Source organism: Microtus ochrogaster, chromosome 10 (assembly GCF_000317375.1).
Source record: "Microtus ochrogaster isolate Prairie Vole_2 chromosome 10, MicOch1.0, whole genome shotgun sequence".
NCBI classification, from domain to species: Eukaryota; Metazoa; Chordata; class Mammalia; order Rodentia; family Cricetidae; genus Microtus; species Microtus ochrogaster.
In genome coordinates, this window is record NC_022016.1 from 76,398,969 (window position 1) to 76,418,991 (window position 20,023).

General features: G+C 40.9%; 1 protein-coding gene across 12 annotated transcripts in view; it reads right to left on the reverse strand.

The window, feature by feature from the left end:
* Positions 1–20,023, reverse strand: part of Osbpl9 (oxysterol binding protein like 9) — a 138,478-nt gene that overhangs the window by 16,384 nt on the left and 102,071 nt on the right. For 6 of the 12 annotated variants that reach the window (XM_026781845.1, XM_026781843.1, XM_026781847.1 and 3 more), the window contains 4 exons: positions 17,113–17,151; positions 13,256–13,346; positions 12,174–12,284; positions 8,934–9,093 (listed from right to left, as the gene is read on the reverse strand). In XM_026781845.1, the coding sequence (XP_026637646.1) occupies positions 8,934–9,093; positions 12,174–12,284; positions 13,256–13,346; positions 17,113–17,151 (401 nt within the window). The remainder of the gene's footprint in view (positions 1–8,933; positions 9,094–12,173; positions 12,285–13,255; positions 13,347–17,112; positions 17,152–20,023) is intronic. The other 6 variants (XM_005353568.1, XM_005353566.1, XM_005353569.3 and 3 more) reach the window with 3 other exon arrangements.

Sequence of the window (20,023 nt, forward strand, 5' to 3'; positions counted from 1 at the left end):
TGACCCCAGAAAAACTGTCATAGGTGAGGGAGAAAGAAAACACTGCCACGATATAAGCAGGCTAACGGGATCCATGACCACCACCCAGTTCTACACAGAACACTGGAGGGAATACTTCCGACTGAAGAGAGGAACAAGCAGAACCAAGAGACCATCAAAGGAGAAAAATGAAAGTGTAACCATTCAAATGCAAAGTACTATTAACAACAGAAAATCCAATAATGAAATAACTGCAAATCACTCTGCTCCATAGTAACTTCAAACACTAATAGTGCCAACTCTCCAAACAAAGACATGAGACAGCTGAATGTTTAAAAAACAAAATTTACCTTTCTGTTGCCTGGAAGAAACTCAGCTGTGAAGACAGGCAAGCATCACCTTAAAATGAAGACATTGTAAGGTGGGTGGGATTTCAAGTAAATGGGATTGGGAAGCAGGCAAGTGTTGCTATTCTGATAGTCAACAAAGTAGAGTTCTAATTAAAACTAACCAGAGAGATAAAGAAACATTATTTTAATCAAGGGAACAATTAACCAGGAAGATATTTCAATCCTAAACACACATGCATCAAATGCTGAAACACAGGAAGTGAACTGCTACAATGAAAAGACTCAAAGATGAACTCCAGCTTAGTTGTAGATGATGTCAAGACCGCACTTTCTCCAATACATCACCCAGACAAAAAGTAAACAAACTTCAGAATGAAGCGTCATCATAAAGCTCATGGACCTAAGAAATATCTACAAACTATCCCACCAAAACACCAAAGAGCATATATTCTACTCAGAAATCCATGAAAGCTTCTTTAAAATAAATAGATCACATACTGGGACACAAAACAAATCTTAACAAATTCAGAAAAACTGGAATTTTTGTGTATCCTGTCAGACAATGTAGTAAAACTTACAACCAACAGCAAACAAACCTTGAGTATTACACAAACTACTCATGGAGATTAAACAACACATGACTGACTGATGAACCATGCCAAAGAAGACCTCAAGCAGGGGGCCGGGGATCCTAACCCCAGCCTGCCACGAGACTCCAGCAAAGTCCCCACCCAACGCTATGCAGCCAGGGTGGGAGAAACTCAGTCAAATGCACCAACCAGGAGCCTACCTGCCCATGGTGCCAGGTAGCTGGGCATTATAATGATCTCTTTGAGTTAAGGAAGTATGTGGCCCAGCCCAGCCTAAAAGTCAACCTGAGCTGGACAAGGAGACCCATATGCAGGCCTGGGGCTGTCTGCCCTGGGCTCCAAGGAGAAAAACATAGTCCCATCTGGTGCCTTGTAGTACCAGTCAGATGGGCACTATTAGAATGAGCAGAGGTATGATCTGGTGTTGTGTGGGAGGAGGGAAGGAGGGAGGGAGGAAAGTGAACAGTTCAGGTCCTGTGAACAGAGGCATATCTGAAGAAATGGGAGGAGACGGGAGCAGGCTGAGATGGTGCGGGAGCTGACTGACCCCTTGACCAGGTGCAACACTCAGAAGAGCAGGCCCTGTACCTCATCAGGGCAGTACAATAGAGCCAACCCTGTTAGCAGAAGGTGGGTGAGCCAGCCCCAAAGTTGTGAGCATGGGAGAGCTGTCCCCAGAGCACTTACCTGTCTTGTACAGGCAGGGGAGAGATGCTTCACCCCTTACCCCTCCCGAATGCCCAGCAATACCTGAGGCAGAAGGGACAGCTGGCCCTGTGGTCCTAAGAACAGGAGAGCTGTCTCTGACCCCTACCAGCTACAACACTCAAAGAGAGCAGGCCCTGCACCTTGTCTAGGCAACACAATGTAGCTAACCCTGTTGGCACAGGTGTAGACAAGCTAGCCCGGAAGTAGTGAGCAAGGGAGAGCTGTCCCCATCATCCATCTGTCTTATGACAGCAAGGGAGGGGGAGAGTTGCCCTCCTTCCCACCCCCACCTCCACCTACCAATGCCTGAAGCAAAGATGAGAACTGGCCCTGAGGTCACAAGAGCAGGAGAGCTGTTCCTGCCCCACCAGCTGCAAAACTTGGGAGAGCAGGCCCTGCACCACACCTAGGGTAACACAATAGAGCCAACCTTGTTGGCGGAGGTGTGGGTGAGCCAGCCCCTAAGTTGTAAAGCATGGGAGAGCTGTTCCCACAGTCACATGGCTGTGTGGGAGAGTGAGAAATGTCTCCCCAACCCAAAAACTGAAAAGTGGGACTTTATAAAACTAAAAAACTATACAGCAGAGGAAGAGGAAACTCACAGAATGGGAAAGAATCTTTGCCAGCTATACAGCTGATAGAGGATTACTATCCAGGCTATACCAAAAACTTAAATAAAAAAACTAGACTAAAAAACACCTAATTAAAAAATGGGCTATGGATCTGAACAATGAGTTTATTGATTAGATAGATAGATAGATAGATAGATAGATAGATAGATAGATAGATAGATAGAACGATAGATAGATGGATGGATAGATAGATAGATAGATAGATAGATAGATAGATAGATAGATAGATAGATAGATAGATAGGCAGGCAAAGGGAAACCTTTATTTATTGTAAGTGGGAATGCAAGTGAGAAAAATCAAGTGTGAAGAATTCTCAAAAAGCTAAAACTAGGCCAAATGAGCCATCCAAAGGATGGTAAGCATATCCATTCAAAGGATCAGATGTCCTACTCATTGCTCAGCTGTGTTCATTATTCTATTTACAACAGGTAGGAAATGAAAATAGCGTAAATGTCCTTCAGCTGATGAGTAGAATAGGTAATGAAAATATGATTACTTATATACAACGGATTACTATTTGGCAGTAAGGGAAAATGAAATGATGAAATCTGCAGGTAAGTGGATGGAATATAAAATATTATACTGAGTTAAGTAAAACAGACCCAGAAAGACAAACACCACACATTCTCCCTCATCTGTGGTTCCTAACTCCACAGCTTCAGGTATAAGTATATAACCTGGAGTAATTGCAGAAGCCAGGGGAAAAAAAACCATGAAGGTGGAGGAAGAAAGATGCTCTAGAGGCAGGGACAGGCAGGACACATGGATGCTTTAACCAGGCAGGGGAGAAAGGAGGGCAATGCAGGGAGAGGGAGGAAGGATGTTTAAAAAGCCACAGGAATCATATATTACTGCTGGGGAACTCATTCCTTCTCCCAACCAAGTCTGACCCTGGTACAGGGTTGGGGGTGTAAATTAAGTAGGCCCAGGGATCTCTTTTGAAAAGGGATAATAGGTAGATTAGTGTGCACTTACATACACTAATATGTGTGACAATTTATAGACAATTTACACTGGTATAGATTCTTGTACATTGATATAAATTCAAATTATATTTGTTATATTGAATAAGCTATTTCTGTATATAATATTTGTGCACCTATGCAAAGTTATTTTTGTCATATTGTATGCATGCATGTTTCTACCTCTGCTTAAGATATTTTGTATACTGATGCAATTTTAGTATATATTTATCATATTGCACAATACATTTCTACCTCTGAACAAAATACATTGTTTACATTTGAAGGTCATTGTCCTTATTTGTTGCACAGTTGTTTAAAAGATTGTTTAATATTATGGGCTGGAGAGATGGCTCAGTGGTTAAGAGCATGGCCTGCTCTTCCAAAGGTCCTGAGTTCAATTCCCAGCAACCACATGGTGGCTCACAACCATCTGTAATGAGGTCTGGTGCCCTCTTCTGGCCTGCAGGCATACAAGCAGACAGAATACTGTATACATAATAAATAAAAAAAATATTTTAATATGAAGCCTTAGACTTTAAACTATATAGGTATTAAGAATTAAAGGTCAATAGTCATCCATGATTGTCATAGTTAGAATAATCAGGTTCTATAGATGCATAGAGATTGTATTCTGCATAGATAGGTAACCTTCAACCACTTCAAAGAACTGTAGAAAATGGCATGTAAATAACTTAGGATTCTGTTGACGTTGAGACACGATTGCTCCTGGCAGCACCGATCTATTCCCGAGAGAATGTTGGGCACCAAACACACCCCACTTGAAGCTTGTTTTCTTCTTGGCAAAACTGGCCTTTAGGCAAAGAACTGCCCCTGCCTCAACCACTGATAAAGTGCACAGTGTCCAGAATGGATAAACAGAATACAACCAAAAAGACTGCCAAAACTTGCCAAGACAGGGTAAGATGGTTTTGAAATTTTTCCTGCCTCTGAAAATTGTCAGTCAGTCACTCTAGGCCTTAGCCAAAGTTGGTTGCCCCAACACTGCAAATGAGACTTTGGGTGATTGCCCAGGTAGCCAATTGTCTCTGTCATTTCTTGCATCTTTTGGAAGTTGCTCAATTGCACTTCCTGTTTACTTAAGTAATATTACCTCCCTTATCAAGTCTTTGATGGGGTTGAAGACTAAAGAGCTGTAGTTACTTTCCTCTCATGACTTAGTCAAACCATTTCTAATATAAGACTTAGACTCCTTAGGATAGGATAACTATTAAAACATTTAGCATATGTTTCTTGCTTGATGTTGTTCATGCTGGTTGTAATTCTAATTTTTATACTTGATATTTGTTCTTATTATATATAGTTTTATATTAGGCTTAGAACTCTCTTATTTAGACAAAAGTGGGAGGTGCTGTGGGAACTCCTTCAGCCAATAGCCTTTAAGATATTGGCCCACTTTGGGTGTGGTCTCAGGTACTATATATGCAGACAAAAAGCATGTGCAGGCCCTTTGGCTGCTGGATTCAGTTCCAGTTCCCAGAGCACACAGAGGACTAAGGATCACTACTCTTTCTGTGAGTTTACCCCTAATAAATAAACCTTTATTATACTCCATCCTAGGCTAGTGTAGAAATCATTCATTCTGCAACATATTATATCTACCTAAAATTACATACTAAGTATACATGTATACATTATGTGTATAGTTTAAGTGAAGTTATGATAGTCACCTAGGATGATAATGCTCCCCCAAGAGCCTAGACTAACACAATCCCCAAGTAAGAGACATGGGGAGCCCTTCGAGTTGGTCAGGAGAGCCCAAGCAAATCCCAAACACCATAGACTACTGCTATTGCCATTCCAGAATTTGAAGAAGTCCCTATTGCTGAAAACACAGGACTTGGAATACTGAGCTGGATCTGACCCAGAGGGCTCCTCTGAGCACTAGCCTTGGAGTACAAGAGATGATACACAATCTATAGTCCTACCCAGCTGTGAAGCCTCATGGTAACCAACAGCTGTTTGACTGGACTTAACAGCCACCCAATAGAGGAAATGTCTAATATTGTAAACCCAGCTAACTCCCCGGGACCTACAGGAGAACCTACTACAGCTACTTTCCCAACTTTCCCTCTAACTATCCTCTCTAACTGCAGTCTAAATATATATCCTTACAATGGGCAAATGCAGCTCCCATCTCACATCAAAAACTTCATTTTCTAGCAGAGAACATAACAAAGTCAAAATGCAGACAGAGAGCAACTGACCTTGAGATACCCAGCCCCAACTGATACACCTACCACACAAATGCCACACTCAAGACTCAGGGAACATTAAAGGGGTTGTAATGGTGATAGAAAGATTTTAAGAGCCAGACGACCAGGATGTGTGCTGCAAAATTTTATCTTCTCTATATAACAGGGAAGACACACCCATAATATCTCAACAAAATGGCTACCTAACAAGATTCAACAGTGACAATGCCAGTTGATGTGGATGGAGGAACTCTCGCCCCTAGTCAAAGAGATACAAGTAATTAACAACTACCGAGAGAGGGAGATACAAGTTTTCTCCAGGGAGCGCCCCTAATTAGTCATCCAATACCAAGGTCAGCCTTAAGGACACACATACACAAGCAATACTAATGGACTCAGCAGGTTGTATTTATATGCCTATTCATATATATATACACACACATATATGACTACATGTCGAGTATGTATGTAATAATATTAAAGAAAAAGGTCATGATTTGAGGTGGGAGAAATGAATTAAAAATAGTAAACATGAAAAACTTGGAAAGCTAAGGGGGAGGGATTAGAAGACACAGAGCAAGAGAGAGAAAAAGAGAACCTAACTCTTGTTCATCTGGCCTTCACCCCTTCCTCCCCCAACTCACACGCCAGGTGTTAATCTAGACTATATTTAATTTACTTCCTCAAATTAGAAGTCAAATTCCCCTCACTAAAATGAACTTCACAAGCTACCAGTTGTTTTCCTGGCAACTGTTGGTTTTGAGTCATTATTACAGATGAATTCCAGTTCTTAATTCACGTACATAAGAGTCCTACACATATTCCTAAGTGAAAGAACTCTCAATGACTAACTGAAATGTGCAGTTCACATATAATCAGTCTCTTAAATTTATCCTGCCACATAAAGCAAAACCCAGCCTACAATAATTGTACCAACTTCAAAGAAAGCAGGAAAAGCAGGAAGAAATGTTTAGCAAAAATAAAGCTAACTGTGCCTCTGACAAGCAGAAGTAACGTGAAAGCAAAGTCTGTGTTTTCTAGGAGAGCAGTTATGCTAAGCTCAGCACATCTGACTTACACTGTTCTCATCTAAACATTCACAAAGACTCCTCCACACCGAGCTTATTATTAGCCCCATTTCACCAATGAGGAAACTGAGGAGTACACAGGATAAGTAAGTTGACCAAGGGCAACCAACAGAACAGATTCAGAAGGCAATGTATCAGAGATTCTAGAATTCAGGCATCTGAACCATAGCAACCTACCTGTACAGAGGTCGATAAGTCTGTTATTTAATTAGCTAACACCTGTCAAACTTTTTCTGTACAATGTTATGTAGCTAGATTTCAACTAATGGAGGAAAACAAGTCAAACGTTTTCTAATGAAAAACCTATCAGAGGGCCTGCCAACCTTCCTGCTCAGTATCTTCACTCCAGCACTGGCCATTCCCAGGGACCACCACAGGGCAGGTCACTTGAACTTCTTAAGTCTACTACCAGGTTTTGTCTTCTCTTTCTATAGGCAGTAAGCACCATCCCGCAACACTACACAATCTGAGGCACCTATCCACAAAATGCAGACCTGGCCAGAAACTGCCAACACTCATAGGACAATGTTCAAAATTCCTAAAAGCTTACCAAACAAAACCATGTGCCTTGCACTTCAGTTGCACTGAGCTACTACTAACAAATCAAGCCATTCATGCCTTTGGGGAGGGGCACAAAAGATATTATAGCAGTTTTATTTCGAACAACTAAAAATCTGTTAACAACTAAAAATCTGTTAACAGCTTGGCAGCCTATCAATAAATGAACAAAATAGTGTAGTATATACTCCTACAACAGAAAAATGCCCAACAATAAAAAGGAATATGCTAGTGACATAGCATGAAGGAACTTCAAAATAAAATGCTGTGTAAAAGAAGGCAAAAGTGCTCACTGTATGGCCCGTTAATACATCCTTTTTGCTCTTTTTGTTGTTGGTGCTGCTTTCTGCCCCTCCCCAGTGCTGGGTTTAACACATGTCAGGCAGGCACCACTCAATTATACCTCGGCCCTGCAACATTCTTTTTTTTTAGGTTTTATTTTTTTTATTATTTTTATTGAGTTCTATATTTTTCTCTGCTCCCCTCCCCTTGAACACTCTTCTCAGGGTCCCCATGCTCCCAATTTACTCAGGAAATCTTGTCCTTTTCTACTTCTCATGTAGATTAGACCTATGAATATCTCTCTTAGGGTCCTCAATGTTGTCTAGGTTCTTGGAGGTTGTGATTTGTGGGCTGGTTTTCTTTGCTTTATGTTTATAAACCACCTATGAGTAGTACATGTGATAATTGTCTTTCTGTATCTGGGCTACCTCACTCAAAATGATGTTTTCTAGTTCCATCCATTTGCCTGCAAAATTCAAGATGTCGTTATTCTTTTCTGCTGTGTAATACTCCATTGTGTAAATGTACCACATTTTCCTTATCCATTCTTTGGTCAAGGGGCATTTAGGTTGTTTCCAGTTCCTGGCTATGACAAACAATGCTGCTCTGAACATAGTTGAGCACATGTCTTTGTGGCACAACTGAGAATCCTTTGGATATACACCCAACACTCTTAAAGAAAGAAAGAAAAAGTATCTAGTGACAGAAAAGAGATCAGTGGTCGCTTGTCCACAAGGAGGTCAGCAGTGGGAGGGGTAAAGGGACACAACAGAACTTTGAAATGGTTGTGCTTCTGAGATTGTGCTGATGGTTTGAAGTACACAGATGTTCATGTAACTGTATCAATTATGCCTTCACAAAAAACCAAACCCAAACCAAAACAAAACAAAACAAAGCCAATCACCAGCAGCGATTCCTGTCTGTTGAATGCTCCACAGCACTGCTAATGGAGTAACCAAAGACGAGGGCCACTTTGTCCATGTCATCATGACCTGACTTGCAGAGCCTATCCATTAATGCTGCAAATTCTATCACAGACACCTCAGATTTTGGACTGAAATATGAGAAATAAAATCCTATTATTTATAAGCTTCCATTTTATAATCATTCAAATAAATAACCCCACATATCATGGAATATATATATATATATATATATATATATTTTTAAAAACTAAGTTATTTCTATCATTTCACCACCCAGTAAAATCCCTGCTTTAGTTGTTAAATGTCCCACTCTAATACAAGCACATGTGACAGTGACTCCCCTTTCGTAATACCTTACAGCTTACTCAGTTCTCACTGGATCCTCCTCCTGAAGACAGTGCCACTAAAGGAATATACAGAGCTAACATGATATTACTAGCACGTTATCACAGTTGATGTCATTTATTCAGTTTGTTTTACTAAGTCAGGAGTACAAGTCAATACTTATTGCTCAATAAGCCTGTGAAAAGCAAGCAGTCCTCTCACAGACTGAGCAAGGCAAGTGTCACTAAGAGCAGTCCAAAGACCACATCGTTTAGAAAGCAGGATCCATTTGAATGCACACATTACTCACATACTTACTCTATTAAGCGCTTTGGGGATGAGCCACTTTGATGGAATTCATCAGCATCATAGAACTCATCTTCACTGCTAGAGTAAGAGAACTCTGGGACTGTATTTGGAGACAAGTTGACATGGCTGGGAGGAGTTAGACTGCTGCTAGGTGGTGAATTCCCACTGCCTAGGAGTCAAAAGTTTTCAATTAGGGAAAAAGATGGCAATTGGGGAGATGGGCCCACAACAGACCTTTCTAAAGTCAAGACCGAGTTTAGTTAAATTGATAAAATTCTCTATATTACTCTTTTATTCAACATAAGAAGGCAACTTGTACTACAAGATGGGGTACAGTCTTTTTATTCTTTTATGGTACTGAAGACTGATCCCAAGGGTTCATACATACTAGGAGAATGTCTTCCTGCTGAGCAGTAACATCCCCCAGACTGGATATGGCCTTTTAAACAAATGGAAAAAAATTCATACCTCCACTCTGTAATTCAAGATTAACTTGTATTCTGTGTTGGAAAGGGGTTCTTTTGACTGTACATGTGCTGGTGTTTGGCATCTCACAAGAGACACCGGCACCAGTGGGAGCCCAGGATCTTTCTACTATAGACTCAGATACTAATGTCTGTGGAAATGCAAGACGAAGCCTACACGACTGCTCAGGGTGCCACACTCATATTCATTCTTCATGGCACTCATCTTAGTAAATATAAACATCCCCATGAAGCCCAGACCCTTCTGCCTAAACCTAAGTCAGGTGCCTATGGCTCGGAGCAGAGGTAAAACAGAGCTACTAAGGGAAAGATGGAGAAAAGGAAGACGAGAAGAGCATCTTTCTAGTGATGGAGTCTAACTACAGAATCCAGAACTATGGAGAGCCCTTGTGGGGAAAGTCTAATCTCTGAAGTGACTGTTTGGTACACTGTTCAGTAATAAAGCAAGAACAAGCAAACACCAGTGTACTGAGACTAATTTACTCAATGTCTGACAGCTGTCAGGCTATTTGAGGCTAATCTATTGTAGATGCCTGGTGGAAACTGAAGTTCAGTTACTGCTACTGCTGCCAATCAAAAGCCAAGGAACCCAGGCATGACGGTGTAAGCCTTTGATCCCAGCACTTTGGAGACAGAGGCAGATCTCTGTAATTCAAGCCCAGCTTGGTTCTATCTAGTTAGTTACCGGCCAGCCAAGGCCACGTAGAGAGATCCTGCCAAAAACAACAAAAGCAAATGAAGACCTACCCCCAGACTTTTAGCCTGTTCTTGTAACTTGGTTCAGTTAATAAACAAACCAACTAGTTCACAAAGATTCCTTTTAGATAAAACAGCTTGTTCTCTAAAGTAAAACTTCTCGCAGAAATTCCAAAGGTAACTCTCCTTACCAAATAATTAAAATTCTCTCTGTTTCTCAATAGCAAAACTAAGGGACCGAAGAAACTCTTATTGGAACAGGAAAACACGAAACAAACAAACAAAAATTAATGACAAATACTCCGGTGACCACATAACAGAAAGCATAGGAAAAGAGTTGGACTGGGATTGCAAGCTCAAGTACTAAGATTTCAACACAACCTCTCATTAAAGGATGTATTTCTTCTCCATGCCAGAAAAGGAAGAAAAGAGATGGAAAAATAGGGAAATTAGGAGGACAACCACACAGAAATCATATGCTAACTTAATTTTCATTGTCCTTAAATATATCTCCAAAATGTTAGGATACTCTGAAGTATCTTCTTCAGAAATAATTCTCAGAAGATAACCCTCACCCTCTGAAAATAATTTATCTTAAAATTAATTGGCATACAGAAATGTTTGTCACATTTTCATTTACTAACCAGTTTTATGTATTTCCAAGTAGAGGAAATTTTGACCATTTCACAATCTGAACATATATCATACAAAATAAAATAAGAAAAGCTCATGGGCTTTTTTGTTTGTTTGTTTTCATTTTGGTTTTGTGAAACAGAACCTCTTGCTATGGTAGCCCTGGATAGCCTGTAATTCATTATATGGGTCAGGCTGGCCTCAAGCCTGCAGTGTCCCCCTGATCCAGCTTCTCAATGCTGGCATGATACCTGTGTATCACTACACTCAGCTACAGATTCTGCTTTTAAACTAAGATATGACATAGTCCATGAAATACAGGAGTCAAAAAAAACCTTAGTCTCAATGAGATTGTTTATTGGCATTTCCCAAGTAAAGGAACTATTGCTGGCTCATTTTTTTTTTCTTTTGAAATTTAGAAGGTATTAATCTTGTTAAATATGAAAGGCCCAAGTACAGCACCACTCATTGTCCCCAAATTTAATATGGGCTAAAGTCACATGATAATTTTTCACTGTTTACACAGAAAAGTTCTACCAAGAAAGTGTCTGTGGAGTGACAAAAGATACCAAGACCCCACCTGCTCACCAGGACTTACAGTTTTTAAATCTCCTGGTTGAACAGAGTCAAAAGTAGTAACTGTACTTCCTTGAGTCTGATTCTACAGGTAACACAATGCAAACTTGATTTTAAAGGAAGAAATAAATCTAATATCTAACAGGGGTGTAGCCCTGCATATCAGAGAAAGAGTAAAGACCATTATAAATAAATAAAATATAAAATAACATAGTTAACGATATAAAACTGACAAGAATGGGACTGATAAATGTTTGCTAAAAGGTGAATCACTGATACATCGCCCTACAAAGAAATTACTAGAATCACCTAATCATCAGTGGGCAAACGGGTAACAACCACCCAGGTGGCTACAAAAAGAACGTTGCTGAACCATGTAAACACAGGGAATTCTCAATCATCTCTGTTAAGAGAGCCAGGCACAGGAACACACGACTTCACTTAGTTAGAACAGAGGAAGAACAAAACTGCACACAAGAGATGCAGGTGCACACACGTAAATGAGGGGGAGCATCAACAAGGCCTTTGGCTCCAGTCTGCACTTACATACTACCATATGCCTTTTCCATGAGAAAACGTCCAAGTCTAAAGTCTAAATTTGTTGCTGTTGTTGTTTTTTAATATTCAATCAGGAGCCCTAAGTAAAGGGTACACAAAGAAAGCCCTACACTAAAAAATTAAAATTATAATTACTAGTGCTCTTGGATCAATCACAAAGTTACCCAATTCGAGAAGGAACTCTAATTAAAAACTATTGTTAGTGCTAATAGCTATTACATTTCTTCATCCTTTTCCCCACTAGAAGCCAAACACAATCCCACATTAATGGAAAGTCACAAGAAATAAAGGTCACACAAACCTGTACCTGTACTATTTGGTGTTGGAGTCTGATGATGTCCCAAGGAAGCTAACACAGGTCCAACAGGTAAGGAAGATGGACGCTGCTCTGACTTACACAACTGAGCAGGTTCTAGATTTGAATATGTGAAATAAGTTAGAAATGCAATTGTTTGGAATATAAAACTCCTAGATCTGGATTTTTCTATACTGAATCAAATTCAAGCTATTTCTCTTTATGATCTCTGAGCCCCTCATAGTAACTGACACTCTTGGCACCAGCGGTCAGAGAGGCCAACATCCAGCACAACTGCTCTGTCAAACCTAAGGCTTCTGACAGCAGTGTGCACCTGACACCCAAGCCCTGTAAGATCGGACTCAGGGCCCACTCTCCCTTGTTAGGGCTCAGTGATGAAAGTTCATCCTAGAGAAGTTCACAAAAGACTTCATTTGGTCTCTTTATGAAGGACCTCCCTTTCTTTATACAGTGTAGTCTGTGGTTTTACTAAGGCATTGCGAGAACGCAGAACTGTATGGTGCAACAAATGGTTTTTTGAGAAAAGAGTTCATTATTAGCTCAGGCTAGCCTCAACTCTTGGGGATCCTCCTGCCTGAGTGCTAAGACACAGGTATGAGTCACCATACCTAGCTTCTGTTAATTCTATTTCTTTAAATAGTATTAACTAGTCTCCTCTCAGATAGTAGGGCCTCTTATATACAATTTATATATATTCCCTCTCATTAATGTCTACTGTGGTAAAATATTTATATTGTTCAGAATGATAAAGAATACCCCACATTTGCATATTGCTGGGTTACACTAACTAGATCAGGAGTCTCCCACTGTCTACAAATGCTGAGTCATAGACTTCAGTCCTATCAGCAAAGCGACACCTTCACTGCTGTGCTGTCCTCCATCTCTAACAACCAAAGCTCCTTCCATTGACCCCAGATACTGTCTTCTCTTCCCAGCCCATTTTCAGCTGTAGTATGTGATGGCTATTATTTTTTAAATATATAGAAAATCTGAGAGTACTGCGATTATCAAACAAATTAATTTTTTCATATCTACTACTCTGTGAAACATGGTTCCAAATACTGTACCTGGAGGTAAGACAGTCTGGGAAGGCATTGTGCTGATCACAGGTTCCAAGGGACTAGGTTGGTATATTGCATCTACAGGATTAATAGTACTCTGAGATAAGAAACACAGCAGAGTTATTTTTAATTAAATGTTGTTCTCATGCTGCCCCCCAAACAATAATATGCCACATTTCTAACAGCAAAATCCACAGGAGAGGACATAGGTAACACAAAGGGAAGTGTGTCTTTTTCATACAGAGGTGTAAGAGTTCCTCCCAGTGAAGCACAGAAAGGAGGAAGAATGAGTGAATCACTGTCATCGAAGAAGCTAAGTGGGAAACCTGCGGGGCAAGAAAGCAAACACCAGCTCAGTTCCACTGAGTGCTCCGCACCCTTACCTCACCACAGTGCTGCCCGTTATAACCTGACACCAGTCACGAGATAACCACTGGGACCCCATCTCCCGCACAGCTGTACGCCACGCAGCGGAGGTGTCTCACAACACTCCCACAATGGGGGCCTTCGACAGAGCATGGGAAGAAGCCTTCCTTGAGGACTTTTTTGGGGGGTTGGGTGCTCAAACATGTAGTGACCATGTAGGGTAAGGACAAAAATCTAGACTTCTCTGATTCCAAATCAAAAAGTTAATTCTGACAGCATGATGCACTTTAACCCAAACCTCACAGCGTGCTCACTTTGTTCTTTGTTTTGTTTTGTTTTGTTTTGTAGCCCAGGCTGTCCTGGAATTCACTATGTGGACCAAGCTGGCTTCTAACTCACAGAGATCCACCTGCCTCTGTCTTCTGAGTGCTGGGATTAAAGGTGTGCGCCACTACTGCCCAGACTCACTTTGTTTTTTTAAAGAGGGAGGTAGTCTGAGTAAATTTAATTTGTTAATCAATTAAAAGGACAGATTTTGAGACAGGGTATTATTCTGTGGTTCAGGATAGCCTGGAGCTCAGCATGTAGGCCAGGTTGGCCTCAAACTTTTATCTTCCTGCCTCAGCTTCCATCATGCTATGAGTACAGAGGTTTGCTACCATGCCTGGTTTGTTTAAATAATATTTGTGCTACTGAAGGATCCCCAAATGTATCTATAAAACGTTAAAAACCACTTAGCAACAAAAACTGAGATAATGGTAGAGTTTTTTTAAAGTATTGTCATTTAATGTCTAAATTGTTTGTCATGCTATCAAAACTCTTCTCTATTTTAAAAAGTATTCAATCTCATTTTCTTAAATGAAATAATTTGAACATAAGAATTCTGATTCTAGTTAGCACAGATATTAACTAAAAAAGCAAAGGACACCTACAGATGACACCATGATAATCTCAAATAATCAAAAATTTAGCAAAGGGAAGTAGACAATGGAATTTTAATTCCTTGAAGTACTTAAGCCTCTCATTCTCTCTGGGCTCAGTTTCCCCCAATGAGTAAAATGGAAGAAGCCCTGGATTATATAGCCTCAATGTAGCAGGACTCAACATGTGGGTCACAATCCCTCTAACAAACCTCTATCTCTAAAAATATTTAATTACAATTCCTACCAGGAGCAAAATTACAGTTGTGAAGTAGTAACGAAAATAATTTTATGGTTGGGGTCACCACAGCGCAGGAACTGTATTAAAGGGTGGAAGCATCAGGAAGGCTGAGAACCCCTGCTCTAATGGCTTTCTGACTATTACTCTGAGCAGCCTTGAGGCTGCTCTGGAAAAAAACTGCTTGTCTCTCGTGCTCTTCTCTGAGGACTCCAAGCTGCAGCTGAGTGGTGGAGGCTCACCGAACATAAAAAGGCCCTGGGCTTGATCCCCAGGACTCTAAAACAAAACCAAACAAAGGCAAAGTCCCCTTCACTAATACCTTGATCCACATGAATGAAAACACACTATTTTTCCACTGAAGAGTCTAAGAAATAACTAGCATGCAGAAGCCAAGCCCAAGGCCAGGAGAGGACAGTGAATGTATCATGGCTTCCCATCTTCAAAATGAAACTTTTATACAAAAAGACTCAAGATTGTTTTCTACAAGTTTAATCTTGCTACACATGAATCTTCCCAATGTTCTTAAAACTGCAAAGGATTGCCGGGCGGTGGTGGCGCACGCCTTTAATCCCAGCACTTGGGAGGCAGAGGCAGGAGGATCTCTGTGAGTTCGAGACCAGCCTGGTCTACAGAGCTAGTTCCAGGACAGGCTCCAAAACCACAGAGAAACCCTGTCTCGAAAAACAAAACAAAACAAAACAAAAAAACTGCAATGGATTAAACATGTGTGGTATGCTTTCTAAAACCCTGTCTATTTTTACACACAATGAATTGATCTTTGAAGGGAAAAGAGATTAAAAACAACCAACCCTTGCATCTGTAAAGGGTCTTCTTGGGGACCATGCACATAGCCCCGCCCACAAGGCCGACCACACTGCACTGTGCTGATGCCATAAAGCTGTGGTGTGCTAATCACCAGGGCTTACACCTTGAATACAACTAAAAATCCCAATATATTTATTTATATTTTAAAAGTGATTCCTTTAACTACTGTCTAAAGAAGATTTTAAAAACCTATAGATAATGAACAAAACAGATGTAAAGGCCACAAGCTCTGCCCTCCCAGGCACCATGAGGAGATTGTCAAGGGTCTACCATGTCATCTCCAGGCCTTAGACAAACTGGCACTCAATATTAGGGTAAAGAGGCTACTTATTGTTTCAAGTACAGTCTCTGTTTCTCTCGAGATAAGGTCTCGTGTAGCTCAGGATGGCCTCAAACTCCCTATGTAGCTGAGTGTGGACTTTAATTCCTAACCTTTCTGTCTTCACTTCCTGAGTGCTAGGATTATAGGTGTCACCATTACATCTGTTGATGTGTTGGGAGGAGGGAATATGGATCAAACTCAAGGCTTCGCATGCTAAGCAAGAACTCTCAGCTAAGGTACACTGACAGCTCTACATTAGCAATAGTCAACAGAAGTCACTAAAACTATAAAACTACTGATCTTTGTGTGTATGTATGAGGGTGCCTGTGTGTGTACACATGTGTGCCTGTGTGCAGAAGTCAGAGGTCAACAATGCTTGCCTTCTTCTAGCACTCTCTATCATATTTTTTGAGACAGGACCTACAGGTCTCTCCTGTACCCCCAGTGCTATGACCATGGATGCATGCCACCATGCCTGGTCTTTATGTGGGTACAGTGGATGCAAACTCTGGTCCTCGTGGTCTCATGGCAGGCACTTAACCCACTGAGCCATCTACCCAGCCCTCAAGCTTTAAATCATTAAAATCTTTTATTACCAGCTAAGAAATATAGTCATAATTTTCTTCTTATTTATAAATAAAATGTTAAGAGTAATAGAACAGTAAAAAGCTAAGGAAGAATAAGAAAATAACTATGTCAAAGAATCCATGTTTATTTGTTCTACCAAGAATACATTATGCAACACAGTACTACTGACAAATGCATACAAAATCTAAAAAGCAAACAAGAGAAACATATAGATATACATATATTTTTAGTAGATGAAGGTATGTTTCAATACTGCACACCCTCCGTCTGCTTCAATCTGAGAGAAAAGTCGGGTCAGGAAAGCAGTTTGGTGAGCAGTGCCTGTGAAAGCTGATTGACCTTCAAGCTGACACATGCAAAGTGATTCAGTCACAGAATCAAGACTTAGAACAATTTTAAGACTGCCATTTTCCCTCCAAATGATTGTTGAAAGATGGTCAACTTTAGGAGCTCAAGAAAAATCGCAAGAGTTAAACAAAAAGCAGTGAGCAGGTGAAGAGAGGAGTCTGTGCTAAAAGTGAACGGAAATTCAGGCTTCTCCTGACATGACTGGTTATTACGCGCTGCGAGAGCAAAGGGACAGAGACCACATCAGACTTACTATAATTCCATCTGCGTGCTGCTCCGCATTACTCTGGTCCTTAGGGAAAAACGTTAAAGACATTAACTTCACTCTTACATTTAAGTAATGTCTTGTGTACTTTTCTTAATAAGAAGGCTTCTTTTACTAGGTAAGGAAGTTAGAAATTACTTCTCTGCTTTCACTGAGACTTTTCATCTCATGTGGTACTCATTCCTAACCAGAAACACCTCTATCACTGGCAACACAACCCAGAAGAAAATAACAGTTATCTCTACAGAGGCACTGACTGGCGCTCAGCATGTATCCTACCAAAGTTTACTGACATTCATGGCAACAATTAAAAGCAGATATGTTGATATAAGGACAGAGACCCTCAAAATTTCTAAGTTTCAACTTTACAATAAGTTATGCCAACTCCTCACAATCCCTACTACTGCACTTGACGGGCATGACCCTTGTCTGAACCATGATCTGAAAAACCTAGGATGGTCATTATTTCACACATCTGGTTATGACTTCAGAATTACACCAATACTTTCCTAATTTTTTCTAATTTTCATTTCAGTAAACTTAACAGCTGTTTCCACAGAGTGATGATGTAATAGATAACACTGCCTGATAAGTATTGTATGTACATTAATTTACTCCATCAATAACCCTGTAACAGGTACTTTTTTCTTTTTTGTTTTCTTTTGTCTGTGCCTGCTTGTTTGGCTGGACTCAAAGGATGACCTGAGCTCTTGATCTTCTTGTCTCCAGTTACAGGCTTACACCACCACACCTGGTTTACATGGGGCTGGGGATGGAAGCCAGGATTCTGCGCATGCTGGCAGACACTTTACTAACTGAGCTGCATCTCATGCCCACAGGCAGCATTACTGTTACCACTGGACTGTGGCAGATGTAAGCTCTCAATACAGAGAGCCTCCCTGCAGAGTTCACGCTCTTGGCTAACTACCATTTTGTCTTACCTCTGCAAGGTTGTGTGTGCCTCAGGGGGTGAAGAAAGTGGTGGAAAGCTGGTGACACAAAAATCCTTCCTCACAACTGCATGAGAAAGGACTTAAGACTTTCAATAGTGGACCCTGAACTCTTCTGCACCCTTCTTCCCATTTGCCTTCTAACAGGCTCTGTGCCCAACATGGGTGTGAAGATGAAGAATTAGTCTTCTTGGGTGCTCTCAGGCATAGACAGGCATGGGAAAGCATCTCCTGGTGAATACCATCTAGAAAGTAATCAAAGATCTCTACGAGAAAATACATACTCAGAAAAATATGAGGAATCAAAAATCCTTTAGCCTGAACTGGCCGTCTCCTGTGACCAGATTGGTGCCTGGCCCAACTGTCACCAGAGAGGCGTCATCCAGCAACTGGGGGAGAAGATGCAGACCCTTAGCCAGCACTGGTCGGAGAAGAGGAGAAAGGACTGTAGGAGCCAGAGGGGTCAAAGACACTACAAGAAAACTCACTGAATCAATTCACATGGGCTCATAGGGACTCATGGAGACTGAGCCAATGAGGCAGCCTGTAGGGAACTGACGTAGGTACTCTCTATATATTAGAGTTGTGCAGCTTAAGAGGACTCCAAACAGTAGGAGCGGGGGCTATCTCTGTTACAGACTTTTAGGGCCCTACTCCTCACACTGGATAGCCTTGACCAGTCTTAATACATGAGGAGATGCGAAGTCTAATTGCATTTTGATGTGCCATGTTTTGTTGATACTCTTTCTTATCAAAGAAACAAGAGTTGGATTAGGGGAGGGAACAGAAGTGAGATGGGAGGGGGGAGAGCAGGGACTGGGCTGAGAGGAGGGAGGGGAAACTGAGGCTGGAAAATAAAAATCACTGTATGATTGTTGTACTTTTAGAATACTGCAACCTCAGAAAGCTATATTTCTTGGGTTTCTTCATGTTCACTCATGTAAAACTGTACATATTTCAGAGTTTTTATGAGGATAAAATGAGAAAATATAGGAAAGCATTTAAGGGAGAAAAGTTAGATATAAAACTGAGTTTTTAAAAAATATTTATTTATTTATTATATATACAATATTCTGTCTGTGTGTATGCCTGAAGGCCAGAAGAGGGCACCAGACCTCATTACAGATGGTTGTGAGCCACCATGTGGTTGCTGGGAATTGAACTCAGGACCTCTGGAAGAGCAGGCAATGCTCTTAACCACTGAGCCATCTCTCCAGCACCCTAAAACTGAGTTTTTTAAATTAAAGGAAACTAAGGCAATGTCCTAGATAGAGTTGTTAACTTGACACTAACCTACGTACATTTGGGAAGAGAAGCCTCAATGGAATAAGTGTCTCCATCAGACTGCCTGTGGACAAGACCGTAGGCATTTTCTTGATTAGTGATTGATGGGGAGAGAGGTAGCAGGCTGTTGGTGGTGCCACCCAGGCAGATGATCCTGGGGGTAGAAGAGAGCAGCCTGAGCAAACAATGGACAGCAAGCCAGTAGGCAGCATTCCTCTATGGTTTTTGCTTCAGTTCTGCCTCCAGGTGCCCTTCCTAACTTCTTCAGCAATGGAGTGTGACCTGAGAGTTGTAAGAAGAAACAAAGCCTTTTCTCATGGTGCCTTTGCTCATGGTGTTTGTCACAGTAGTCAAACTGTAACTAGGACATGCAGTACCAAAGGAAGACATCAGAGACTCAGACTAAGATAAGGTAACAGCTATAGCCTTTGTTTTTTCCACTAGACACTTGGGGGACATTCCAAAACAGGGATGCAAAGAGAAGCCAGGTACACAAGTAGTATAAAAGAGTAATCCCACAGTAGCAAGCATAACCACAACCATCCTCTAGTATTATGCAGATAAAACATATAAATAAAATGCTAATGTATTAAACTGTCCTTTCTGGAAGCTTTCTGGAAGATTCAGTAGAAGGCAATCTTTGTTTGGTCTTTGTTTTAAACATA